Source organism: Nipponia nippon, unplaced genomic scaffold, assembly GCF_047370975.1.
Source record: "Nipponia nippon isolate SJK-2023a ecotype South Korea unplaced genomic scaffold, ASM4737097v1 scaffold_5, whole genome shotgun sequence".
Classification (NCBI taxonomy): domain Eukaryota; kingdom Metazoa; phylum Chordata; class Aves; order Pelecaniformes; family Threskiornithidae; genus Nipponia; species Nipponia nippon.
This window is the reverse complement of record NW_028262369.1, coordinates 32,675,133-32,702,155: the sequence shown is the minus strand read 5'-3', so window position 1 is coordinate 32,702,155 and position 27,023 is coordinate 32,675,133. Positions and strand designations below refer to the sequence as shown.

Genomic DNA, 27,023 nt, shown 5'->3' with positions numbered 1-27,023 from the left:
TGATGCACATTTAAAGTTAATATTTGGAATCAGCTTTGAAAATAATGCGTCCCTTAATACTAGCTGCTGTTAGACATTGTATTATGAGTGCAAGGAGGATGGCACTGGCGGTGGAAATGTGATTGTGTGTCTTAAATACCTACAAAGCCACCCCCAGAGCTGCCTTTGTACAGGCTTGTCTGCAGGCTTGACCTCAAAGGGGAGTGTTGGTATCGCCCTCTGATGGCAAAATCGGGGCATAATTCTGTCAAATACGTTTTGCTCTTGTGCTCATCTCTGAGCTCATACATTTCAAAACTGTGCAAGGATATTTAACTAGGTTTGGCTACAATCCCATTTTCATTTTCATATCAGTGGCTCCATCCCTTTGATTCTGAGTATCTTCCCTATCAGTTGATTTGTTTACAAATCTGAGCTGATGTGAAGTGAAGACACATCCTTTTTTTAACTGAAGGAGATCAAGGTATTAAACCATCAATTTAAAGCCATCAGTTCCTAACCAGTGACGGCAACACCCCTTGGCTTGTGCAGCATAAGCAAAAATCATGTGGAACACTTGTGTTCACCTCTCACATCGACACTGACATCACGAATCTGCTCATCAGCTAAAACAAAATGTATTCTGATGGCAAACAGCCCGCCCAGCTCTGCTCGCTGCCTCTGCAGATGGTAAAACTGCAAGGTTTCAGGATGAAATTTGGCTGCCTCCAGACAGGTCAGGGCTCTGGACTCAGGCTTCTATGTCTCTGTTGTGGTACAGTGCACCGGGGCCAGCATGGCCTGGTGCTGTGCGCTAGCTGGAGTGTCTGAAGACCACTGATTGGGAGGACAGGATTCAGATCTTCTCTGAGATAAATATGGTGCTTTGAGGTACCTTAAACCTTTCCTGTAAAAGGGGATGAATTTTGGGGCTGGATATGGCTGACTTTATCGCCTGTTTAGATGGCAGCACATGGGAAAATGGCAGCCAAGAGCTGGCTTGCTCCGGCTTCCCTCACCACCGGATTAGGGTCGGTCTGCCTCTATCCATGTGAATTGTCTGTCGTCCTCTTCACCCTGTTGTCTGAACTTTCCCACTTTCCTCAATCCTCACGGACTGAGCAGCACGGAAGCGGTCCTTCCTTCCTCTCCTCCCAGGCTATAGATGGTCATTGTGTGTTTATGTTGCAGTCCCAGGGAAGCCCACCATGATGATTAGCACGACAGCCATGAACACAGCCCTCATCCAGTGGCACCCACCCAAGGAGATGGTAGGGGAGCTGCTGGGTTACCGGCTGCAGTACAGACGTCTTGATGAGGAAAAGATGAACACGATAGACTTCGGGAAGAGAGACCATCACTACACTGTGACCAACCTGCACAAGGGGGCCACATACCTCTTCAAACTGTCTGCCAAGAACAGAGCTGGCCCAGGAGAGGAGTTTGAGAAGGAGATCACTACTGCAGAAGACGTGCCAAGTGGCTTCCCACAGAACCTGCGTGTGGTGGGTCTCACCACTTCCACGACAGAGGTTGCATGGGACCCTCCAGTCTTGGCAGAAAGAAATGGCAAGATCGTCAACTACACAGTGGTATACAGGGACATAAATAGCCAGCAGGACCTGGTTAACATCACCAAGGACACAAGTATCACTTTGACGAATTTGAAGCCCGATACCACTTACGACATCAAAGTGAGGGCCCGCACCAATAAGGGGGTTGGGCCACTCAGCCCCAGCATCCAGTCCCGGACCATGCCTGTTGAGCAAGGTAAGTGCCCTCTAACAAGCCCTAACAGCAAGCTCTGCCTCCCGGACAGGGACCTTTGCTTCGGTTCATGAGGCTACGCTCCCCTTTGCTCTGACTAATGAGATCAGGTACTGTGTGGCTCCCTAGTCTAAAACTAGTTCAGCGAGGGGAGGCTCAACGAAGGTTTCCTTAAAGTTGCCATTTGGGGGGAGAGGGGGGTTGGTGGTAGCTTAATTGCCTTTGTTGCTCCACAGGCACACTTTGCTGTTTTATCTGTACATGAAAGGCTCTTGCTTGAACTGGAGCAGATGGCTGGGTAGGATCATCTGCAGATCCAGTACCTGAGCACCACTGTTCTTTGATCATGGCAAAGGGCCAAGAGAGTGTGAGTGGAGGGGGGAGAGAGGAAGGCTACAGTTCAGCCTACAACTTCCTTTCTGTGATGCTGGAAAGTATAGTCAAAAAGCAAAACTCCACTGGAGACTGGAGACTTGGTAAAAGGCTGCTGCTCTTTTCTCCTCATCTCTCACTTCTCTGCTGTAGCTGAACTCTTTGACCTCTGCTGCTGAGTTAGACAGCGAGACTTGGAGCCGAGCTGCTGCCTGGCTCCCTCCTGACTTGGCCTTACAGTGCTCAAATACCTTGTTTTTCATTTCAGTGTTTGCTAAGAACTTCCGTGTCAATGCCGTCATGAAAACATCTGTGTTGCTGAGCTGGGAAGTGCCTGACTCCTATAAATCTGCAGTGCCTTTTAAGGTAAGGGTGGGATGCAGAGGACAGGGAGCTCCGCCTGTGGCAGTGAGCAGGACAGTGGAAAGCGGCAACTTAACCTGCCAGATGATGTTTTCCAGCCAGCAGACAAGAGACCAGCAGAGCAGGGTCACGTTGCTCACTCGCCTGGGGTCTTGTGGAGCTCAGATCTCCAAGCCCAGGTTAGGTAGCCGCTCTTGCTTTTGAGCACCTGCGCATGAGCCATGGCACACAGTAGAGCACGCTGCTGCTTGCTTTCCCTCTTCTCACTCTTCTTAGGACAGAAGGTGTTGTAGTTTTGTTGATTTCTTTCTGTTTTGATCAGTTGTGGCACAGCCAGCACTTGGCTCATGGTAACAAAACAGGAGTGAATAATGTTGGCTGAAGCACATAAATAGGAAACACCAAGCAGTGAAGGCATGCGCTGGGCAGAGGCAGGCAGAGAATTGGGGTATCTCAGGGATCATAATATGTATTTCTGGCTTATCATCATCCAGCTAGAAACCCATCCTGACCATAGCAACTTTTGCCAGTCCTCCCTTGATAGTGCCTCTGAATTTTCAAAGGAAAATGGAAACTGGTCCGGCACCCCAAATCACTGATGTTTTTCTCATGAGTGGTTGCAGTGGTTGTTCACACAGTCCCAATCAATGCTTCACTCCTCCATCAGCTTTCTCAAGTATCTTGTTACCTGGTATCACTCAGCTGGGGCCTACCGGTCAGGCTGGCCATTGCAGCTCCATGACAGTGGTTACACAAGCTTGACTTGATGCCTGACACAGAGTTGAAGCATGAAAAGTTATAAATGTGATGTGATCCTAAGAGATCACCAGGACAAAGTGGTCTGAATACTAGCCAGTGAATGAAACTAAGAATGACTCCTTCTGCAATGTGTCCTGTCTCAAACATCTGGATTGAGTTACTTCAGAGCATCAGGGCAGATGCATAATCTTAGGGCATGAAGGAGAGAAGCATCATCACCCTTCCAGAAGGTGTTACAGGTGTGAGCAGCACAAGATGTGTCCGTGCAGAGGGAACTCTGAAGGAATGGCTGCTGCTCTCTTCTCCAGCACAGTTCTGGATGTAGTGTCATCCACCAGGCTGCAGACAGCACTGATGACCCGATGTCTTCCTGCTCCTGTCTGTCCCCCCCGTGTAGATCACTGACGTGGGTAAAAGACTAGAGCGTGGTGGAAATTTCTGCAGATCTCGGTGCAGCTTCTCTCCCTTAAGAAACAAGACCAACGTGTCACATTGCCAAGGGTAATCTTTCACCCGGTCTCAGCAGCTATCTGCTGCCTCTGCAAAGGTGGCCAGGGTGGGAGCAGTGTGACTTCCCTCCCTCCTTGCACATGCACCCTGCTGTGTTATGCCTAAAGAGCAAATGCAAGGCCTTCATGAGCTGTGGGGGGATCCATGGCCAGGGGAATGAAGGGAAGGTCTTGAACTGCATCCACATCAAAGTGTGTGAGCACCTCCCCTTCCTTGTTACTAACTCTCCTTGTTTAAATCCTGAAGCTGAATTACCGTGATCAATAGCAGACACTTGTTAACATGCAGAGTTTAGCTGAAGCAGACAAGGCTTTTGTGAAGACCTTGTGGTATTCAAAGCTTTCCCAGGTGTAGGGTGCATTAGGATCAGTGTTCAGATATCTGGCCGCAAGGAACTCCACAGATCCCCGTTACTTTGCACTCTGCTGAAGAACCAGTCTGCTTCATCTTGCCTTATTCTTGTGGCACAAAGCCCATGTCTCTGTCTGACAGCACAGTGCTAGAAAGGGACAGTGTGACCTTTGGAGCATTACTACCACATAAGGATGGTGGAGTGGCTGGAGATAGCCAGGAGCAAAGGATGTAGCGCTGATGCCTTGTCTCGGCCTTGTAGCTGCGATTGCTTACAGACAGTGACTCCGGGTCTGCCCCTGCTGTGGGTTAACCCTCAGATGACACAGGAGCAGATGGCATTAGCCACTTGCTAACTGAAGAGCAGTCATGCAAACAAGAGTGTTACAAGGATATTTCTCTAATAGTGTCTTCTTTCTATTAATATTCCCAGACTTGCAGACACACATGAGTCAAGGCCAGGAGCTAAGAGGGTCAGCTCCAGGTCGTTGATTGTGCCACTTGAAAGGAATCCTTAACCTTCAGGACTTCGTATTTTTATAAACAAGGCTCACCTCTCTCCTCTAATTCAGGCACATGGGATGCTGAGGCCAGAGCCTAATACTGTAACTAGCATAGCAGATAAATCTCCATGGGAACAATTAGTATTATCTACACTTGATAAACAGTCTCATGCTAAATCTATGTCCCAAAGGGTGTCATATTCTACTTTAACAGATTTAATTAAAGTAAGTATTGTTCTGACAATGAATAGTGAGGTGCTATTTTTTTTTTATAGGGGATGAACTGAGACCTTAGGAATTTTCATTGCTACCAAATCAATAATAAAGGTTTTGAGTTCTCTTTAGGGAATTTTCACAGCTTCTTCTGGTCCAGGAGATAAATTCCTTGTAAAATGTTGCCAAGCAGTTGTGGTGGAGCAGAGGCACTATTCCTTTTCTATGCCAGTGTGCTTGCAGAAAGCTGTTCTGGAGCTTTCATGGAAAGTGTAAGATAGATACAACCTTCTCCTTGGGGAAACTGCACTTTTCTGAGACACATTCTTCAACTTAAGAGCAGAACAGAAGGCAGCATCACAAGGTATTTTACAAATGGGGAGAAGGAATAGCACCTTTTGAAAATTATGATGATACAGGTTCAGAAATAACCCCTGAGAATGCTGGGCAGAGCTTTCTCACAGTGTCCCCCACAGAATGTAGTAATTACTCCTGCCCCCAAAAAAGGCAACCTCATCTACTTCTCCATCAAGTAATTATCTTTTCCAGTGTTGCACACTACGTGTCTTTTCATCTTTTAGTTCAATACATTCTTTCCTGCCTTGAAAGCAAGCAGCAGACCTTCAGCAGTGACAGTTGGACCCACCTAGCTTTGCAAATGTTCTCTTGTGAGTAAGGGTGGCAAAAATGACATTTTACAGTAATCCATGGGCTAGTCAGCAACGTTTGGCAGTTCAGAGCCCTTGGGACAAATTTGCTGCTGACTTAAGTAGTTACCAGTGGGCCATGATGCAACTTCTAAATAGCATTCCTGCTTGAGCTCCTGGGCATCTTCAGCTGTACACGAATGACTGTTTCTGAGCCCTTACATTATTGTAAGGTTTGCGTAGAGACCTTAACTAATGGTGCATAACATTTGAGAAGACAATGTGTTATGGCAAGTAAAGGAACGTAGAACTGTCATGGCAACTGTGAAAAGGGGGGGATGGCAGAGAATGCTTCAGCAAAGCATTGCAAATGCCAATTTCACTGTCTCTGGACAAAAATTTCTGTGCATGGCTGTAAAAACCATCATCTGGTGTCAGAACTGAATCGGAGGCTGTGTCCTGGCCCGTTCCAGTGCAGAACAAGCGGACTTCATAACGCGAAATGTCATCTGAGAGGCAACAGAACTCATTGTGACCTTTGGATCCTTCCAGCATAGCGCTTGATGTTGGAAGTTTTGGTTTTGTTCAAGTCTGTGTTGGAGCACATGAAGTGAGGTCCCGCTGCTCCCTGAGGACACCCCTGACTTGCTTTTATCTGGAATATCTGGACCTGTACTATTGCAATATCATTGCAAGGGGTGGTGCTGGGAAAGACAGCAAAGCTGCTAAGATGACTTGAAGTCTAGCACTCCTGTCTCTGTTGTGCCTACTTCTGTGTCAGAGCAGGGTGAAACCTGCCAACTAAATAGCTGATATTCCAGCACTGTAAGAAGCATTTCTTCATTTTACCTTTTTTACTCACTGTAGCACCCATCTGATGTACATGTCTTTGGAGAAAGGGATTAGAGCCCAGAAGAAAGTATCTTAAGAGCAGTCACAGCAGAGACCAACTCCCTCCAGCCATCCTACCTTTGACAGCCTTTCCTGAACACTGGACGGCCAGCTGGGGCTTTGTCCCTGCAAACCTCTGTTATTTTAGTACTTGGTACTTATTTTTGCAGTTCATCCCTGAAGATGGAAGCATGTCAACAAACGAGATTGACTGCATCTCTCCTCCATTGCTGGCTCCTCACTGCTGCTCTGTTACCTGTTGGGAGTCTCTTCTCAGCAGCAAAAAAGCTGGGGCTCTTTTCCTATGCCGACCTCCATGCAAAATGACCTGAAGAGGATTTTGAAGCATGCTGTGGGTATCGCTGTTTGGATAACACAAAAGCAGAGCTGCAAATTCTAGGCCTAGTCTGGTCCCTGTGCTCTGCTGTCCTTCAGATCTCTTTCCAGGACCTCCCTCCTCCTCCCACCTCTGGCACTAAATATTAGAGCAGTGCTAATCAGCTGCCCTTATCCCAGCAAGCCGGCAGCCTTCTGCAGATTTCTGCCACCTGCTAAAAAGGTGACTTGGAAGGAAAGTTTGTCCCTCCCTTGCTGCCTGCGTCAGCCTGAATGGCGGGCTCAGCTGGTGAAAAATCTGTTTTACTTCAAGTAATTTTTTTTCCACAGAGCTGTCTTCTCTCTCTCAAGGCCGCTGTTGGAAAGAGCACGTTTTACTGTGTGGTCTCTGCCTGTGGCACGTAAAGGCTGCCATGGTTTAACATGCTGCAGCTCTGCCATTGCCAGTTTTTGGCATGCTGTGTCTCTGCACCCCTATCAGGAATCCAGCACTCCCCTGCCATGCTGGACGGTCGCCTGGTGGAAGGAAACATGCTGGTTTATCACAGCTGGGGCACAAACTCTGGTCTCCCCAGTTCTCCTACACCCCATTTGTCTCTGTCTCCGGGAGCTGTTTGAGTTTCTGGCTTTGCAGAGGCAGCACCCAGGGTTTCAGGGTACAGGGGTTGTTCCAGCAGGATTGGAACTGCCTTGCCCTGTGCTGCCCTTCCCAGCAGCCCCTCGCTGCAAGCGCGGCAGGGAAAAGCAGCACCGAGCTCCTGCCCACGGCTGGTGCGGCACCAGCATCTGTTGTCATGGCAACATGGTGTCACACCTGCAGAGCCGCAGTTTTGGGTACCAATTTGTGAGCCCTGCACGGGATTTGTCAGATCATTGGTGAGGCGTGTAACCCCCCCAGTCACCTTGCTGGGAGGGGGATGCTCTGCATTAACCATTCGATCAGGCATCAGCTGGTAGACATGGGAGTGACACCAATTTAAAGCAGACAGGATTTTACACCAAAAGCATATTGTGTGTTGTAGCCTCGTGAGACAAGAAACAAAGACCCATTCATCTCCACGCGAGAGCAAAGCACAGCCATCTGGATTCCTCCCCTGAACTGGCACTGAAAAGCAGCACATGTGGCACCACCAGCCTCACTGCTGGCATCGGTCACCCAGGCTTTGCTGAGATGGCCCCCTCTCTGCTCCATCACTGCGAGGCACAGGGAGCACAGCTCAACCCTCTGCTGGAGGCTGCTCTTCTTTAACTAAAGATTTATGGCTGTTTATGAAGCGAACAGTAGTTGAACCACCTGAGGGAGGGCCCAGAGCCAAATTGTCATCTCTAACACTGCTATTTTGAGTGTGAGTTTTCATCAGCAGCTGTCAGCTGCATAAGCATGTCCTTTTCCCGTTTCAGATTCTGTACAACAGCCAGAGTGTGGAGGTGGACGGCCACTCGATGAAGAAACTCATAAGTGACCTCCAGCCAGACACGGACTATTCTTTTGTGCTAATGAACCGTGGGAGCAGTGCTGGGGGACTCCAGCACCTCGTCTCAATCCGCACCGCTCCTGACGTCTTGCAAAGCAAACCCATTGCCACAAACAAGTACATACAGGAAGGAAAATTCACGCTCACCCTTCCCAAAGTCCAGACCACTGTGCCGGTTAGGTAGGTGCCATGCCTGGGTGGAGAAGGCAGGGTGGGGGGCTAGAGATGGGGAAAAAGGCAGGGCAGACCTCTGCCAACCTGTGGATTTTGTAACCTGGGAGTGAATTTCCAAGCAGGCTGCAGTACAGAGCCAGGCATTTACCCGTAACATGGGATCATGCTGCTGGTTCTTTCTGAGCAAATATTTATGTACAATAAAATTAAGACAATTCTCTGACAGTTTGCCCTCACCCTGGTGGGTATGCTCCAGATGCTACCAGCAAAAACACAGTTGAGGATCAGGAGGGACTTTCTCTGACACTGTATAATATCCTTTAAATAAATAATGCCTAAAGCCTCAAGGAGATTAAAAAAGCGAGTTTGTGGAAGTCTTATTCGTTACTGTGGTATCCTTGTGCTGAAGCACAATTCCCCCAGGGTTCTTGCTACAATCCGATTATATAAATGTCCTTCTCACAGCTCCTACACCACCCTCTGGAGCACAGTCTGTAGATCTTCATTAACCTAATGAGTGCTAACAGGAGTATTCTCTTCTCTGGTGCAGCTGGAAAACCAGCCGCTTCCTTACTGAACCCTTTTGCTCCTTAGAGGGCAGGGAAAGGAGCAGGTCGTCCTTGGGAGGCATATGGCACAGGTTATTTGGTGACATGCCAGAGAGATGACTTAGGGTCCAGTGCTTATGCTTTCCTTCCTTCCCAGGTGGTACTACATCGTGGTTGTGCCAGCGGATCAGAGCACCAGCAGCCCGACTGCTCGGTGGCGGACACCTGATGAGATGGAGCTGGACCAGGTAGGAATCTGTAACAGCTGCTGTGATGGAAGTGGCTCCCAGGTGGCCCAGCACGCTTTACCCAGGCCTCCTGGCAACAGCATGGGTGCAGCGACATAGATGCAGGCTGTACATCAGAGATGGCGTCTGCGGGACGTGCAGTGCCCACTCAGCCTTTCTTGGTTGGTGACAGCATGTAGGAAGGAGGCTGGAGTTAAGCAAGGAAGGAGCCACCTTCCAGAATGTGCCCCATTAGGAGACCACACTTGACTGTCTCAGAGCTCTGACCAGGACAGATCCTGTCTCGGATTGTACGTTCTTTGCAGCCTTTTTCAGCTGAAGCAACCATGCTGATTTTGAAAACAATCTAGGAGAGAAAAGTATTGTTTTCAGTTTATTAAGCTGTTCTATCAGGAGGCTTTTCCATCTCTGGATAGGACCTAAGCCTGCAGTTTGGATAAAGAGTTCACTTTAGTATCTAACAAAACCTGCAAAGCTCTCTTCACACTTGCTTGTTAAAGGCTTTCAGCATTCAGCAGCCCATTCACCCCAAGATGCAGCTTATTCTGTGCAGTAGTCCTCCAACACCAGTAGCACAGTACACGTGCGGGTGTCAGGAGAGTCCCAAACACGGGGTTTGTGGGCTCTTTCTTCCCCACACACACCATCCCCCCAAAGCAATAAGGAAAAATTCCAAGAAATCACACACAGAAGGGTCCACTAAGAGAACAAAGTTGCAAGCTTGAAGCATTCAGAAATTACAAAGTGTTAGAAGCTGTGAGTCAGCCCTTGCTTATCATTAATCTTTAATTACGTGATTGCACAGTCTTTTCCATGGGGTCCCGGCTCACAGAGTGCATGGGTGGATCTGTTGCACCCATGAAGCTCAATTGTGTGATGGAGAACCATCGTCTGTAGGTCTCCTGCATCATTTCATTGCAGAAGTTGGAAGATGTCACAAGAAATAGAAAACTAGGACGAGAAAGGATGGTTTGGTTTTGAGCTTTAGGTAGTTGAAAGCTATTGAGAGAACTGGTTTCTATCTCTGTTTCACCCAGCCCTGGTCAAATGATTTAAAACAAAATTTTCGTTAGCAGCCACTGTCTTGCATGTTCCGTTTTTTTGGAGTGCTCAGTTTGAGATCCCGGAGCCTCATTTGCAAAGCCTAAGCATCCCCAGCTGCAGAGAGAGTCAATAGGAGCTCTGCTATACGAGTCAGTGCTATAAAAAAATGCTAAGTTTTCTTCAAAAACAAAACAAGCCAATGTCTTTTCAATTTGACATTCAAAAGTGGACATTTTTTACATTGATGTCCCTGCGTCTCTCTTCTCCATCTGTAAAATTAGGATAATCACTTTCATCTCACCTCATATGGGTGTTTGGAAGATACGATCGTTAATGTTTGTTAAGCATTTGTAATATTATAGTGATCAGCACCATAGAAAAGCCCACGAGGAAATTATTAATTTTGCCTTCAGAGCTGGATTTGAATAGTAAGCTGCATAATGCAAAGAAGAAAACAAAATATGGAATAGCTGCTGTTTGATTAAGCACAGTCTGTCCTGTGTATTGAACAAAGCAGGGGAGTTACAGAAAAGAGAGTATGTGACCATGCAGTCAAGGATTGTAACATAATGCGCATACGTAAGACAGCTGAATTAATTTTGCACAGGCAATATTAATTTTCTAATTTTTCAGGATCTGAACTTTGCAAGCCTAGCATTCTTTTGTTGCAGTCTTTTGGTGTGTGTTACATATATAAGTGGCAGTAGCATCCAGCAACCTCAGTCACAACTGGAGCCCTATGGTGTCATGCCCATGCACATACAGCTGTGCTTTCTGCCCCGAAGAGCTCAGCTGTAATTTCAGCCAAGATACAGGAGCTGTGTGTAGGCAGCAAACTCCACAGTCCAAAGACTATCTTTCTGCCTTTCCTCCCTATGGTTACAAGGATATTTGTGAAACTGAGATTTCTCCATCCCTTTTTTTTTTCCTTTTTTTTTCTTTTTTCCTTTTTTTTTTTGTGATATTGCAATGACAGCCTGTAGCTTTCCTAAATTTCTCCAACATGAGTATTCATAAGAGGGCAAGGATGGGCTGTCAAGGGGAAAGAGTGGGGGGTGCCTTACCCAGCTTTTCCTCCTCAGAGGGAGTGAGCTGAGCTCAGTAGCGTGGCTTTGTGTGCACATCACTGTCCCCAGCCCCACTGACGTTCCCTGTCTGCCCTGACAATGCTGCACTGATACATTCGTGTGTGAAATGTATTTCATGCCTCCTTCTTCGTTTTAAATTAGAATTTCTGTTCCAAGCCTGATATTCATTTTTATTCATTAGAAAAACATCTTTAAACATCTGAGAGTCTTTCTTAGCAGTGTAATTGAATTTCTGTGTGTTTATATCCTTTTTCATGAATTTGAGGCCGACTATGAAATTTGCCATTTTTTCTCTGAACATCCCATGAAATCTGTTATCATTCTGTGTGATTTACACAAAACTCTGCCTGCAACCCAGCAGCAGGTGAAATATCGAAGCACTGACAGAAGAGAAAGACACAGCAAATGTCACTTTTTCCCTATACATCAGCGTCAGCTGTAATTCACGTCCAGCGTCCGTAGAGAACGTGAGTTGCTGTCCAGACCAATATTTGGGCGGCAGAACGTGGCCCGGTTCCCTCGCAGCCCATTGGGATGCATTAAGTCAGGGTGACAGGCACAGCCAGGCTGTCTCAGCCCTAACATTCACCGTCTCAGCATCCCAGGGCTCAGGACTCTCCCAAAGCTGAGCTCCTGGCAGAGGTGCTTGCAGTGAGGGTCTGCAGACGGGTGCCCCAGCAATGCCTAAAGGCATAACGCATCCCTCCAGTTTCTTTGTACCACCACGTCCAAATCAAACCCAGTATCTTTTCCTCCCTTCCCTTCCACCCTGCTGAGTCCTACAACCGGTAAGGTAACAGCATAAGGCGGTGTCACGCTGGGCGATGCAGTAGTGATGCACCTTGTTTGTTCCCCAGCTGCTGGAGGCCATAAGCCAAGGGAGTCAGAGCAGGCGCCAGCGACGCCAAGCAGACAGACTCAAGCCCTACATTGCTGCTCAAGTGGATGTGCTGCCCGAGACCTTCACCCTGGGGGACGAGAAGAACTACAAAGGTTTCTACAACAAGCCCCTGTCTCAAGACCTGAGCTATCGCTGCTTCGTGCTGGCCTCACTAGAGGATGGAGACACGGTAAGGACTTTCTGCTGGGGCGGGCACAGCCTTTCCTAGCAGAGCTGAGGCGGGTTCAGTGCAGGCAGGGTGAACAATTACTGCGAGCCAGGATGATGGAGTTTTCTCTGCAGAGAAGAGAGTGAGGCTGTGTAGATGGTGTCAACGAGCTGAGGCAGCCGTGGGAGTTGACTTGATAGATGGTGTTTTTGGAGGGAAATGGCACGTATGTTTGACATAATAGATGAGAGTGGAGGGCAGTGTCAACACACGTGTTCCCCACAAGCTCAGTTCTGGCTTGCTGGGCTGTGCCCAGAGCAGAGCTTGACACATGGTTGGGATGGGATAGGTTCTCATTCTGCTTTGATTCGAGTAAGTGACTGTGGAAAACGGCCGCTTGAAATCCTACCCTGCACAGTGGCTGCTGAGGCTCTGCAGTGAACAGGATGCTCCCTCTGCAAACCAGCCCTCACAGGCCCTTCTCTGGCCAGTCTCGCTTCCAGGTGATGTCTGGAGAAGCAAACAAACCTGCCTCCAATTGCAGCGGGTTGTTGGCAGGGCAAAGCTGCGCATGTGCATGCTGTGTAGGCATTCTTGCTCCTGTGCGTCTCCTTGCTAGAGGCAAATGGGCCATGCCTTTGTCGGCAGTGTGCTGCCAAGCACACGGGGCCTGAGCATGTGAGAGAGAAGGGAATAGCTGATGCAATAAGCAGGGAGCAGCACGATGGGACCTGTGCATCAGTGTCCAGCTGTAAACACGGAGGGCAGGAGCAGTGGTGGCAGCAGTAGCAGCAGCCAGTATGTAAATAATGGAAATAATAGAGATGCACAGAAGCCTTTGGTCGGCTTCCAAGGTGCGGCTTCCTTCCTCAGCCTCGTTTGCTTGTAATGGCTCATTAGGGCTGGTCAAGTTCTTCATTACTCATCCAGCTCACGTGTTCTTGTGGCAAGATGTGCACACTGGTGAGGGAAGGAGAGTCACAGATTAACAGCAAGGTAAGGCAGGGGCCTCAGGATGTGCTACCTGGCAATCCCTGTCAAGAAGAAATGACCTTAACTAGGTGATCCCAGAATATCATCATCTCCTGCCTAGCATAGATCTGCCACAGCCCTCCAGTGAGCCACCAGCCAGTAGAGGTATTACACCCTGACCCTAGAGACCACCTTTCTGCATCCCCTGCTGTGTCGCACCCATTTTCATTTGAAGCATGAGGCACTCTGTCCAGGGCTGTGCGCTATCTTCCCCATTCAGCTCCTCTTAAATTGCTTGCTGTGTCTCTGGTGTCAGCAGGTGAGCCTAACATCGCCATTCTTCAAAGGCAAAGGGGAGTGTGGTTGAAAAACCATCTCTGAGAGCAGGGCACCTGCACCTCGCAGTCTGCCTTTGGAAATGCCACTGAGATAACAGTCATTCTGATCTCTTCTGCTTCTGTCTTCTCTTGGAAGGAGGCATTTCCGAAGTGTGTCTGCAAAAATCTGAATCTTTGCCCCTTGCACAAAGCTTTGGAGATGGACACGTGTTACCTTGCTCCACAGATCAGCATGCTCCTTCCCTCCCACCTAACGCAGCTTGACCTTTCTGGGTAGTCGCAGGCAAAGCCTTTGTGCCTTCCTCACAGAGTAGCCACTTGCCCATCCAAAGGGGAGCCCCAGGCCTTCTGCCCCATCCTCTCACCACCGATGTAGCATCTTCTTGTCTCTGCCATGCTCAGACAGAGCTGTCGCTGACTCCCTGCCCGTTGTTTGAAGTGGACGAGGGGGTGTAGAAACAGGCCGATGGGTTGCAGTGATCCCATGCAGACTTTCTTTAGGAACAGAGCTGAACCAGGAGCCAGCACTGATTGCAGGGTCATTGGAACAGGGTCTCTTAGGGCTGAAAGGTTTCACGGACAAAGCAGCAACCACTCCCCATGCTCCCCCTCCAGCCAGTGGAATCTCTGACCACTGATAAATCTGGGCAGAGCAGCTAGGATGCTGCACCTGTGCGTGCTGCCAGAAGGATGTCGCAGATAAGAGCATTTTCTGTACTCCACACATGTTTGAAACCAGGCTGGCTGTGATCAAGGGCACCTGTGAGAGAAGATCGAGATGTGCATTTGTGTGACACCAGCACGCTTGATTTTTCCCTTTCTTTCCCTCACATGCACGCAAACACGAAGTGCGTGTTTAAACTTAGACCTTAAAGCAGGCGATTTATAGATCCAGAGGCACCTCTTCAGTGACTGAAACTTTCTATGGCAGGAACAGCGCATTTCTGGCTCCCTAATGCAGGGCAGCAGGTGCTGCTCAAAAGCCACAGGCACTGAACTGATACAGCTCTGGCCCTCTCTAATAGGGGGAAAGGATTTCTTTTTTGCAGCATTTAACCCTTCTGACCCAGTGAGGCTGAGCTGTGAAGGGACAACACAGCTCCATAAGCCTTAGCAACGGCAGTAGAAAAAGCCAGGTGCAGTGTCATTTTTCTGCAGGAAGGGTTTGGGTCTCTGCTAATCCTGTCTTGCTGGTGGGGCTAGAAAGCTGTCCCTTCGGGTTATAAATCACTGGGCTGCCAGATTGCAGAAGTCTCTGGAAAGGAACCTGTGAGCAAGAGCCCCTTTCCAAGGTCTGTTTTTCAGGGCTGAGACATCAGGTGGAGATGTTCCTGTCATTTTGTTCCTTTAAGAAAACCACCTAGCCCAGCAGGGGTTTTCCTAATATAGCCCTGTCCTGGAGAGATGTGTTGATATCAGCACAGCAGGTATTATAAACCACTTAGGAATCATCAGGCAGCCCCACTGTGCAATTGGTTGGGATTCAAAAGCTTGTGATTTGGCTCTGAGAGAATCCAGGGCTGGCAAGTGGCTCTTAGCTGGGCTGCTCCAGTTTGGCACTTTGAGGCCAGGTCTGCTAGCCAGGAAGGTGCTGGCACTGGGAATGTTTCACACCAGGAAGAGACTGTTTTCACAGCGTGATCTCTGATGATGCCAAGGGAGGGAGGATCCCATAGTGTGCTGCTGGGGTTTGAGAAGCATGACCGTTCCCTGCTAGCCAGAGGCAAGGAGAAACCTCTGCATTTCAGGGGTGCAGCTGTTGCTTTAGCATAATGGACGCTTGCTTTTCTCTCCCTCTCCTGCTGGTGCTGTTCAGAAGAGATACGCAGCCAGCCCCTACTCGGATGAGATCGTGATGGAAGTGGCTTCAGCAAAGCAGCAGGATGAACCAGAGATGCTGTGGGTGATGGGACCTGTCCTGGCCGTGATATTAATCATCATCATTGTCATTGCTATACTCCTCTTCAAAAGGTGAGATCCAGTCCAGGACATACCAGTTACAGCACGAGCACTACAGGTGGTGGCACCTTCAAGACCTTCCTTGTAGCCTTCACATCGGGAATGTTCTGATAGACAGTCCTTGGTGGTCATGGGGAAGAGGAAGGTCTCTACCTGGCACAGCAGAAGGCTGCTTTATAACCAGAGCAGAAGGGCTGGTTATGCAGAAGGTAATTAATATCAGCCCCAGGACGCAGAGCTGCTGTGGATTCTGGAAACGTGTGAGCAGTGGGACAGAGGAAAGCAGCTTTGTCCCTAAAGCCAGTCTGACCACTCTCTGGTCTCACAGCTTGGATTTGCAGCCTTGGGGACTTCTCTAGTACTGGTTTTCTGTGGCAATTGCTTGCTTGATCTCTGGCAGGTGCCCCCACTACTGTGAATTTTGACTGAGGAACATGGTCTTGGTGGTGAGAACAGGGCATGGATGTGACAGGCTGAAATCAGAGTAGGAGCTCTCTTCTTGAGGCCTCTCAGTCCTGGCTACCTGATCTGGACCATCCACACTCTGTGCTCCCTGCTGAAGCAACCACCTGCTTTTGCGTAGCAGAACAGTCCTGCTAGAGCTGTAACTGTAGTGCGAGACGATAGTTAGTCCTCCCGAGGAGCCACAGGTTGCATTCGCATGTGTTCGTGTAGCCTGTTCAATTACAGTAGGTCATTCTCTATCAGCTCAGCTCCGAGGTTCTGCTCCTCCCGGACTCTCTATTTACATATGTATCTGTAGCTCTGGGAAGGGAGCTGGCTTTGTTGTCTGATTAAATGGAGCTCTGCTGTGCATGTGCAGTCAGTGCCTTTCTGTGTCAGTGATCATCTCCTTTCTTCTGTTTCTGCTTTTCCCTGGATCTAGTAAGCAAGAAAGGTATGAATCCATTTTATCTTCTTGTTTTTCTAAAATTTAAAGTCTATTTTCCTTTTAAAAATCAAGCCTAAAGCTACTAAGGGGCATCTTTGTTTTGGGGAGTGTGGGGCATGCCAACCCTGGGGATTTACAAAGACTTTGTTGCCTCAAAGGTATCAGCCTCCCAGCAACTGTCAGCCTCTCACAGCTCTTAGGGAGGCAGCTCCAACATAAAGACTTCCCAGATTGTTTTTGCAATTAAATTAAAAATCAAAACAACAACACCAGCAGTTATAGGGGTTTCTTTGTTTTCTCAGTCACTTCAGACTGAGAGCTGTTGTGTCAAGAATGCAGGTGCATTCTTGCAGTCTGTAATGATGAAGCTTTGAGGGAATACCAGGCAATTGTAAGAAACAAAGTGTTTGCTGGTCTCTAAGGAGAGAAAATGGCCCCGGCGGGGATTCTGTACCTGGGCCCCATAGACGCTGTGCCCAGCTTGGCTCAGCTTTGCTTTGTCCTAGAGTCTGGTGTGGATGGAAGCAGCACCAGCCCGCTGTGCTCAGACCTAACATTCATGTCCCTGCTGTGTTCTAGCCCATGCAGCAGCAGCAGCATATCCCCTTCCAGCACCACAGCATGCTCAAAGTGATGCTGTGTTATCCTACAGTTTTTTGCTGTTCAGCTTCTCTTTGGAGGTGTTTTCTCCCAAAGGTGTCTGTGCAGCATATTCACAGTGTCAAATCTACAATGGGAATGAATTGAAGCTGAGTAGCAGTGGATAGCCTGGGATCTGGAGGTTTGTTTAGCAGTTGTCCTGACTAGGCTAATGAGAGAGACAAACGTTAATTATGTGCTGTGCCCATTCCCCAGAAAAGCTGGGCCACTTTGCTGAAGGGCTCAGGGACTGGCGCACAGTAGCACATGGCACATCCTGCTGTGCTCCTGATAGGAGAAACACTGCTTTATTTGTTTGCCATGTATTTTCCTTTCTTTCTATCAATGCTCTCAGTCCTTCAGCTCTTTTGTCTTGGTCCAGGCAGCTAGAAGGCTTCTGAGATGTTAAGATGACTCAGAGTAGTGTAAGACTCACAAGCTGGTCCTCCCCATTGAAGAACTCCAGTGTTTGATGCAGCCACAGGCTGCAGATGGAGCTTGCTCACAGTCTGGGCTGCAGTGGGAACACAGGTTTCACTCGTGATTTATGCACTAAATTTTCCCTAACTGCTTCTCACTAGTGCCAGCCCAGCACACACAGCGCCCTGTGGAAGTGACAGCACCCTGTGCCTGTGTGGAACGTTTCTGATCACGCGTGGCTCAGGGTCACCACCATCCAGAGATGCAGCTGCCTCTGTGCAGAACCTGGCAGCCCTTCAGGGTGCTTCAAAAGGCCTCGCAAGGGGGTGGAAAGCAGAGGCTGATTGTTGCAATTTGCGGGATGGTAAATGTGCTAGCATTCGTTCAGACTAGCAGTGATGCAGCTCCCTCTCTTCCAGAAAATATCAGGTCAGCAGAGGGGTTCATTATCAGGCAAAATCCTTTTTGGGGCTGTAGCCAAAAGACAAAGTCTCTGCATATTGCTGCATGCTCAGCACGTTGGCAGAGCATCAGGGTCAGCACAGACTCAGAAGAGAGTACTGCTGTCTGGCTCCTGCCCAACACCCCTCTCTACTGCATGGGTATATCCACTATATTTGTAATATAGAGCAAGAAGTGGGGCTTAAAGAATCGCTAGAAACCCTTCTTGCAGTGTTAGATTTTCCTTAATATTCACTTGTCCACTTCTTGATTGGATCTGTCCCTGCTTTGCCTGTGAATTCTAGCAAGAGCCTGAGGTGGTGGCATTGCTCTAGGCATAAATATAGCATGAAGAGACAACAGTGTATTTTATTGTTCCATTAATACACGCCTTGGGTGCCTTCAACCATTCAAGACATGTATTAATGGCCCAATAAAACACACCCTGAAGAGCCTTTACACTATTATATTACAGCATTCTATATTTAAATATTTCTAATACTTGAAAAAAATTTTTATTATATCCTTCCACTGCAGGAAATAGTTCCTAGAGAGAGAAAGAGGAAACAACATCTTGCATCTATCTGCTTTGTCTCTAATAAATATTACACAGAATATCATGTTTCAAAGTGCCCCACTAATCAAACCTCTGCCATTGCTTACATATGATCCTTCCTGTTTCATAGATGGGAAATTGGAGGCACGGAAGAGGGTGTGACTTGCCCAGAGCTCCAGGGAGCTTGGGATGGAGCTGGGTATCTGGGACGCAGGGACCCAGAGTCCTTCCCAGGGTGGTTCATGCTGGTCTGTGCCAGAGCTCACCAGCTTGTCTCTGTCCTCTCTGTCCATAGGAAAAGGGCACACTCCCCCTCTTCCAAGGATGAGCACTCCATCGGCCTGAAGGACTCGCTCTTGGCCCACTCCTCTGACCCGGTCGAGATGAGGCGGCTCAACTACCAGACTCCAGGTAGGGAGCAACTAACCCTCTTGCACCCCACCTCCTCCAGTTCCCCTTCGCCAGGTCCCCATGCCAGAGGAGGAGTTGCAGTCCTTCCCCCGCAGCAGCTCTGCACCTTCTCAGTCACAGTGGCACAGAGGGGGCTTAGACCAAGGATATCCAGGTGTCGTTCTCTGGTCTGCAAATCCTTCTCCCTGGCCCTGTCCCTGCAGGCATGCAAGGCTGGGGAACCTGGATGAGGACAGCTTAGTGTGTGGTGCGTGTCAGACCTTATATGAAGCTCACTGCAGTTGTCCTGAGCCAGGAGGAGCCTACACACAGAACTGGGAGAGCTCACCAGTGCCCGCACCTGCGTTGCTCCCAGGTGCTGTGCTGGCTTGGTCCAGGCTGGGATTCAGTGCTGAGCATCACTGGTGCAGTGCTGGCTACAGGGGCTGCATCTGGAGGGATGAGGAGGTACAGAGAGCCCTTGTACTGCTGAGGGTGTCCCAGCAGCTCTGTCCTGGGATCTTTAGTGTGCTGATTCTCCTGCTCTGCTCTAAGGGTGAAGAGAAGAGCTACCTGCAGCCTACATTGCCCCCCAGCCGGTGCTGTGGCCCAGGGAAGCGCACTGCTGGTCACAGTGGTCTCAGCGCAGAGGATGATAGTTCAGTAAAAGCCATTGCTTTCTGCATGCAACTGTTCACTGCAGAGCATCTCGTCATGCCTGCACTGGCCTGTGGTGCCTCGGGGTGTAGCTAGTTTGCCAGCCCACGGAGGCAACTGTACTTCGCACTGCAGAAAGGTCTCATGCTGCTGCTTTGTGTCTGCACGTCTCTGATGGCACCAAAAGCACAGTACCTGTCATTGTAGCGATCAGAGACACGCTCGCCCTGACTCGTTCAGAGCCTTTCAGAGAGTCCAAGTCCTAGATGAAGTGACGGAGCACTTGGGCTTTTGTGATGGAGGGAACAGTTCAGCAATAAATGAGGCACGTACAGCTCTCTTCTAACTTGCAGCTCTTCCTGGTCTGTAACCTACTTTCCTTTTCCTCCTGCTGCTCATTTATCTAAGAGCTTTCATCTAACAGGAGAGTTTTGAAGGGACCATCTCCTGATGTAAACCTCCTGTGTCTGGGAGGGAGGGTAAGAGGAGCCTTTCCTGTTGCTGCTCACAGCGGTCTGGCTCAGACCTGGGGTGGGCTTCACCAACACATCTCCCTCTGTGCCAGAGCAGCTGTCAGAGATCCGTAGTTAGTGCATCTCCCAGGCAGGACGGTTGCAGATCTCATGGGTAGGATGCAGCGACAGCCTGGCAGTTGCCATCAGACCTGGCGCGTTAATTGGCCACAAAGGCAGAGCAGCATGGTATTGCAGCATGGGAGGAAAATGCTGTGGGGAGCAAGGGAGGCACCTGCGCTGGAGGAAGAACATCTCAACAGGCAGATCACTGGAAGCAGCACTAGGTGAGGGGGTCACACACAGTCAGCAACAGCATGCGGCTTCTTGAAGAGGAGCAAGATGTTGAATAGGGCTGCTCCAGGACACCTGTGCATGAGGACGGGTCTCTGTGACATGTCTCCACTGCCCAGGGACACAAGAGCCATCGTTGCTGTATGCTTGTGGTTTACATTGCACGGAGGAGTGTGACAGGTCACGCTTGTGCCTGCTCCCATCTCCAACGAGATCGCGGTGCTTGCAACAAGGGCAACCCTTGCTAGAGCTGTAGAAAGGGTCAAGAGCTGCCATCAGAGAAGAGGGGTCTGGGAAATTTTCTTTTCCCACCTGTGCCTAAGGATAAGCCAAAGACGCTGGCTCATTCAGTAAGTTTGCAGAGCTCTCTGGAGAGACAAAAGCAACCCCAAGTGCCCAGTTCACTCGAGACAGCAGCAGTGCCCTGGGATGCTGCTATCCAATGCTCCCCCACCAATGACAGCACTGTGTCCTCCTCCCTTCCTCCCCCCGCATCATTTGTGAGGCTCTGCCGGCTGGTAGCGGGTGTCATGCAGCTAGAAGTGACTGTTCCAGCTCCTGACGAGCTTGTCCTCATTAATGAGGAGGCATGAAAACCACCAAGCCCAGTGGGCCCATGCTGTTGCCCCTGTCACCCTCCTGAGGTCGAGGCGGTGCTGCATGGATGCGTTGACAAGAGGTGCTGGCCACCGGCCCTGCACTCTTTGGTGGCTGGTCTCCCTGCTGGAGTGTGCTGAGCAGGGAAAACTTGTTTAATACATAATTAATTGGGCTACTGTTATTAAATATTAAGCTTTCTCATTTTTGTGGTTTTTACTTCAGACAAGGGTTATTTCCCCCGCTGTCAGCCTCCCTGTACTAACGTACCGCTGTGCCAAGTCACTGAGGATACAGGACCGGGCAGCGTCCCAGTGCACCATGAAATGAGGCTGACTTGCGCTGCTGATGAGCTGTGAGCGAGCTGGAGGCTCAGGAGCACTGAGCAGAGGTTGCTGGGGCTGGGTGCAGTCCTCCTGGCCCCCGAGCAGCACAGATGTCCCCTGTACCTGCCATCCACCTGCCCTTGCTGGCTCCCCTTGGGCACGGGGCTGTGGACAGTGGTGTGCAGTGAGAAGTGTAGCTTTTGGTGTGAGAGGAATATCTGTGCGCTCACTCCCCTGCAAGTACCTCCAGCTCCACGTGTTTGTCAGCATCAGGGGATGGCACTGGCCAGAGCCAAAAGCCTGGTGTGTAATGGCCAGCTGCAGAGCAGCCCCCAGGGCCAGGCAGCCGGTCCTGTGCAGGAGGGAGGCTCCCGGTGCTATGGCAGATGGTGCTTTCCTTTGCATCTTCATCTCTTTGTCTTTCCATTTCTGAACCTCTGCGATGATGACTAAAGGCTAATGGGATTTCTGTTCTTGCCCCATTTCTTTTCTTTGCAGGTGCCAGTGTCCCCAGTTGCCCGAATATCTCAAGTTAGTTTTAACTCCTGTATTTATCTTTTGACACCTTTTGCTTTTTATTTCCCTTTCTCTCTCGTCTCTGTAATTTTTGTTTCAATGTCATGAAGGTCACCCTCACTCACAGCAGACTGTAGAACGGCAGTGATTTCACTTTCTGACATGCTGTGTGGGGCCAAACTCGGGTACTGTCTGCACGGCACTACAGCAGCTCACCGTGGCACAGCGCAGAAGGGAAGGCCCTGGGTGCTGGGCTGCCAGGAGACTCCTGCGGCAGCCCTTTGTCTGCTCCCAGGCCTCCTGCCCCCTCGCAGTGGCATGCCAGGCTCTGCCGTGGCACTAGGCCTGCAGCTGGCCCTGCGTAGGGACCGATAACCTTGGCCATTCTGGAGGGGGTGGCCAGCTAAAAACCCCTAATGGACGAATTGAAGCGTGCTCTGCAGCCCAGTGGTTGAACACACTCTCCTCCTGCCTCAGGCAAACTGGCTTCCCTAGGCTGGGCCGCCTGTGCTGTAGAGTTAGGCAGAACGGATGCCAGGGGATGCTGATCTTCTCTGACCTGCCATGCAGTTGGTCTGCTTGGCAGTGTTGGCACCACAGTCCCAGGCACAGAGCAGAGGGACTTACTGCTCTAGCAGGTTGGATGGAGTCGTACCAGGACTATGGGTGTAACTGCCCCTTTATCTCGTCTTGTGAGCTTCAAGTGCACTCTCAAACAGCCATAAAAGCATGTCCTCCCTGCTACTTGATGTACGAGGCATCTGCGTGTGCACGCAGGAGTGGGAGAGGTACGTAGGATAGATGCTTCCCCCAGGAGCAGAGCCAAGGGCTTTGCAGTCTGCGGCTCTGCAGGCATTGTGAGACCTCTGAGCTCTTTCTAGCCTGCTGGAGAGCTCACTGTCCTCTTGCCAGAGTCATTGGAAGAGCATGTAGAAGTCCTGGTATTGTGTACAAATCTCCTCTGTCTTGCCCTACGCTGTCAGTGGCAGTTGTTCTAGGTTCACCATAATGGGACACCAACCCCCTCTTTTCCCCCATCTGCTCTTGCAGCTCCTTTGCTGCTGCAACACTCCTTTGGCCAGCAAAACTGAAGTTTGGGAAGACCCCCTTGTATTTCTCAGCAGAGATGAGTGCAGCTCTGCTGTGGTCCATGGCTCTGCCGTACTTCATACATAACGATATTGGGATAAGCACATACTGTGGCTATGTTCCAGCCTCTTTCTTCTTCCAGCACCACACTTCTGCCTTGGTCCCACACTGTTCTCCTCATTCAATTGCTCATCAGTAACAGCTCTGCACTGCAAGGGCTGCTCCTAAGCTACAGCCTCTGGAGCTCAGGCACCAGTGAGCAAATTGTGCAGAAATCAGTGTTGTCTTTGGGGGCCTGCTCAGCCACCTTGGGGATCCTGGTGGGTGAAGTGGCAAACAGAGGACCATTACCAGGAGAACCTCAGCACAAGGCAGAAGAGGGATCATTCCTTCTCCGTCTGTCCATGTGCTCTCAGGCCATCCGTGGATAGCTCTGCACTGTCAAGTGATAGAAGGACGAGTGTATGTTGCCTCGGGTCTTGCCTATATGCAGCAATGTCAGATGCTTTTGGCAGAGGTGTGAGGAGCCCTGCTGTGCAGCGGCTGCGGTGTAACCCTTCCATGTTGTCACCTAGTGACTTGTCACCACTGTGTAAAATGCACGTACCCAGCCTGGGGACCACTCCATCACCTCAGTGGCCCATCACTGCCATCTGTGGCAGTGTTCAGGCTCCTGAGTGATTGAGAAGCTCCTGGCCATGCTCCAGACTGTCTCCCTGGGTGTGAATCAACAGCTTCAGCCTATTAATAATCAGTATTACCCACGTGGGGTTTCTGGGAAACCCACAGAGCAGCCGATGGAGTCACGAGCCTTGGGATTTGGATGAGCCAGGCTTCGGATGAGATGTTTCAAGCCACGTTCCTGCCAGTTCACCATCTCAGCTTCAGAGAAAGAGGTTGCGATGGTTGAGCCTGAATCCCAGGGCCACAGTAGGGCTTCTCCCAGTCCCACATGTGCACCCCCACAGTACCCATCCCCTGTGTGGGATCTGTGAGATCCCCTCCTCTGGGCCTCTCCCCTGAGCAGGGCTTGGGCTGTGCCCAGGATGAGCCATAATGTGCATCCCTGCTTTAGACAGGACAAGGCTTCTGCCGTGGCTTGAGCTGCGTCCCAGCTCGCAGCCGCCTCCCAGAAGCTGCTGTAGGGCATCTCACTGCACATGGTGCCTTGCACGAGCGAGCCCAGTGGAGCTGGATTTTGGGCCCTGGAGCTGACTCTGCCTCCGGAGCACCACTGAAAAGCACTGACATACGCAGCTGCGGGCAGAGCTCTCGGAAAGTTGTGCAATCTCTGACCAGGAGAGCAGCCGTTCCTCCATGGGGCCCTTTCTATCTTTCTCTAGCTCCCCAGGGGCTGGGGCAGCATCTGGCTACCCAAAAAGCTGTGCACACCGCAGAGGTTTTCCCTGGTGCAGGTCTGGGCGAGTTTCTTTTTGGCTAATGCCATTGTTAGGAGTAAGCAAGAGGATCAGCCTCAGCCCTTGGTGGTGAAAGCACCAGAGAATCAGTGTGTTCAACTTCAGCCTGTGCGGGATCCTGGGAAGCGCATTGACAGCGTCTCCTTGGCCTGTTCCTGCCAGGGGCTTGCCCGAGCCCCTGCCCGCTGCGTGGCCTGCTCTGTGTGCCCGGTGGCTGTACTGTCCGAGCATGCTCACCCGGTCATGCACATTCTGCCCATCACCTTTCTTTTTTGTTTCGCCAAACCGTGTGCTGTGAGAGTGCGTGCAGCATGCCATCTGATCTCGCTGAGTTCCCATCCATCCCGCCCAGCGCTTCACATAGTCACATATGTCCACCTTGCACCCACCTTTCGGGTTTGCTGTGCACATGCTGTTGTCGAGCCTTCCTCAGCCATGCAGAGCTGTAACCGTTTTCCTATCCCTCCTCCCTCCTTGTCTCACTCGCAGGCATGCGCGACCACCCCCCCATCCCCGTGACCGACCTCGCCGACAACATCGACAGGCTGAAAGCCAACGACGGGCTGAAGTTCTCCCAGGAGTACGAGGTGAGCGTGAGAGTGTGCAGGGCGGTGGGGGCAGAGCGATGCTGGCCAGGACCCCCAGCAGAGAGCGCTTGAAAGCTGAACCGTGCCTCCCCCGCCCTGGCATCACTTGCACAGGCCCTGAGCCAGGCCTGGGAGCCTGCCAGCTCTCCCTGCCAGCCCCAGAGCAGTGGGAACTCGCCTCGAGCACTTGAAGCATGGCTTGTACAGGGAAAAGGCCTTGCAGCTGAACGCGCAGCAGCCTGCCATGCTCCCACCACGGTTATGGTCTTAGGAGTGAATGGGAGCTCGTGTTTACCCACCTGGGCTGTCGCTGTTTACTTTGCTGTTTTGCTCCACGAGGGCTGCCCTCGGTGCAGGTTGGCTAAGGTATTTCAGTCCACAGCATCCCATGCCCCTTCACTTTCATCTGCGTTCTGTAGCATCCTCTGCTGCTGCCAAACATGCGTTCGGGTTTTCATTCCTGCTTTCCCGACCTACTCTCCCCCTACACGCTGCTGGACTGTGCTGGCATTAGCCTGTGCCATTCAGCGTCTCTGCCACCAGAAACTCTGCTAGCGTCCCACTGCCCTGGAGCAGCCCCAGCTCCCCTCCCTGCATGGAGCTCTCTGCCCGTGCCCTGCAATCCTGAGCTGCAAACTCCCCAGCACTGCTGAATCACGCTCCCGTCCTCCTCCATATCTCTGGTGGAGCCACCGGGTAGGTACTGTCTGCACCCGCCACCGATGCTGCCTTTGCTCACACACACAGGCAGGTGCTGGGTGTTTGGTGAAGCCCCCGTCCTGCACTGCACCTCTCCCAGCCCGACCCCCTGCGTTCCCATCCTCCCCTGAGGACAACTTGCCGAGGGGGTGCACGCGTGGAGGGGAAGGGGCTGACCTTGACTTTCTCACCGTTTTCTGGGCTGGATGATTAGGTTGAAAACCTGTAAAGTCAGGGAAAGTTCCTCTGCAGCCATGAGAGCAGCAATGGCAGGATATATATTTTCCTGTGCTTACATGCAGGACCCCCTTGAGCTGCAGGGGACTTGTAAATAACCCCCCCACTAGTATTAAAGAGGGAATAAATTTGGGAAGTGTCCTTTGCATGTGTTATCACTTCTGTTTGAATTGTTATCTGCCTGTGCTTGTGGCCTCCCCTTCCTGCAGCATACCTACGCTAATTTATGAGATGAGATCAGAACATTTGCCCACGAGGTAGGATTATATGTGCCAGGAAAGGGAAAGCAGATCTCTGTGCTGAGAAGGTAAGGGACGAATTCCAGCTAGTTCAAAGGGTGTGCTGCGTGTATCTGAGGAAGGCGCAGAGCTCCTTTTTGCTTCAGGATGCCAAGTGGAGGGCTTTGCCATCCCTCTGCATACTGCTGTCTAGACCACAGAGAAGCTGAGCTTTCACCAGCTACAGCATTACATCGCAACTTGGGAGATGTTTAGAGAAATAATGTGCTTCCCTTGCAGTTACCTGTGTGTTCATGTATGTCCAGCCAGCGGTGCCAAGGAATGCAGTCCTATCTGTCTGCCTTGGGCTTTTTGTTACAAGCCCAGCTGAAACGTTAAGCAGGGCTGTCCACTGCGCTACCGGCAGACTGCGCCTCTGCTGCGCGGTGGGGGTTCAGCAGGATCCGGTGTCCGTGCACTCCCATCCTCGCGCTAGGCTTGCGCCGGCTGGAGCCTGCAGCGTCATACTGAGCTGTGGGAACTGTTTCGGAAAAAATGAGCATTAAGTGAATTCTCTTAGCTGTTTTCATGAGTCTCTCTCATCTCATTTCTCTTTCTTTAGAATATCATGGCTGGTTGAGAGCACTAATCAGTTGTACTTTTCATGTTGAAGCAGCTATTAAGTAGCTGATTGTTGCATGTAATTTTTTTCCCCTGGATTCTGCTGCATTTGACTCCTCATCAGCTATAAATTACTGAACATGACAGGCTCATACGGTGTTTGATACTAGGATAGACCCCAAAGCAGAAGTGGTTGCCCCTTGTTGGCATGTGGGGATCAGTACAGTCGTTTCCCATTTGAGATGCCAGTGAGAAAAATCCTGGACCGCGTTTGCGGAGAACGGCAGCTGCCTGCGCAGGATTGCTGCGGCGATGGGTCTGCTCTCAT

The 27,023-nt window shown here is 50.5% G+C and overlaps 1 protein-coding gene across 12 annotated transcripts in view; it reads left to right on the top strand.

Moving 5' to 3' along the window:
• PTPRF (protein tyrosine phosphatase receptor type F) overlaps positions 1–27,023 on the top strand; it is a 396,065-nt gene that overhangs the window by 344,030 nt on the left and 25,012 nt on the right. For 8 of the 12 annotated variants that reach the window (XM_087731153.1, XM_087731163.1, XM_087731161.1 and 5 more), the window contains 9 exons: positions 1,171–1,749; positions 2,387–2,484; positions 8,093–8,346; positions 9,046–9,136; positions 12,126–12,338; positions 15,444–15,598; positions 18,830–18,945; positions 21,809–21,841; positions 24,823–24,920. In XM_087731153.1, the coding sequence (XP_087587279.1) occupies positions 1,171–1,749; positions 2,387–2,484; positions 8,093–8,346; positions 9,046–9,136; positions 12,126–12,338; positions 15,444–15,598; positions 18,830–18,945; positions 21,809–21,841; positions 24,823–24,920 (1,637 nt within the window). The remainder of the gene's footprint in view (positions 1–1,170; positions 1,750–2,386; positions 2,485–8,092; positions 8,347–9,045; positions 9,137–12,125; positions 12,339–15,443; positions 15,599–18,829; positions 18,946–21,808; positions 21,842–24,822; positions 24,921–27,023) is intronic. The other 4 variants (XM_087731164.1, XM_087731159.1, XM_087731158.1 and 1 more) reach the window with 1 other exon arrangement.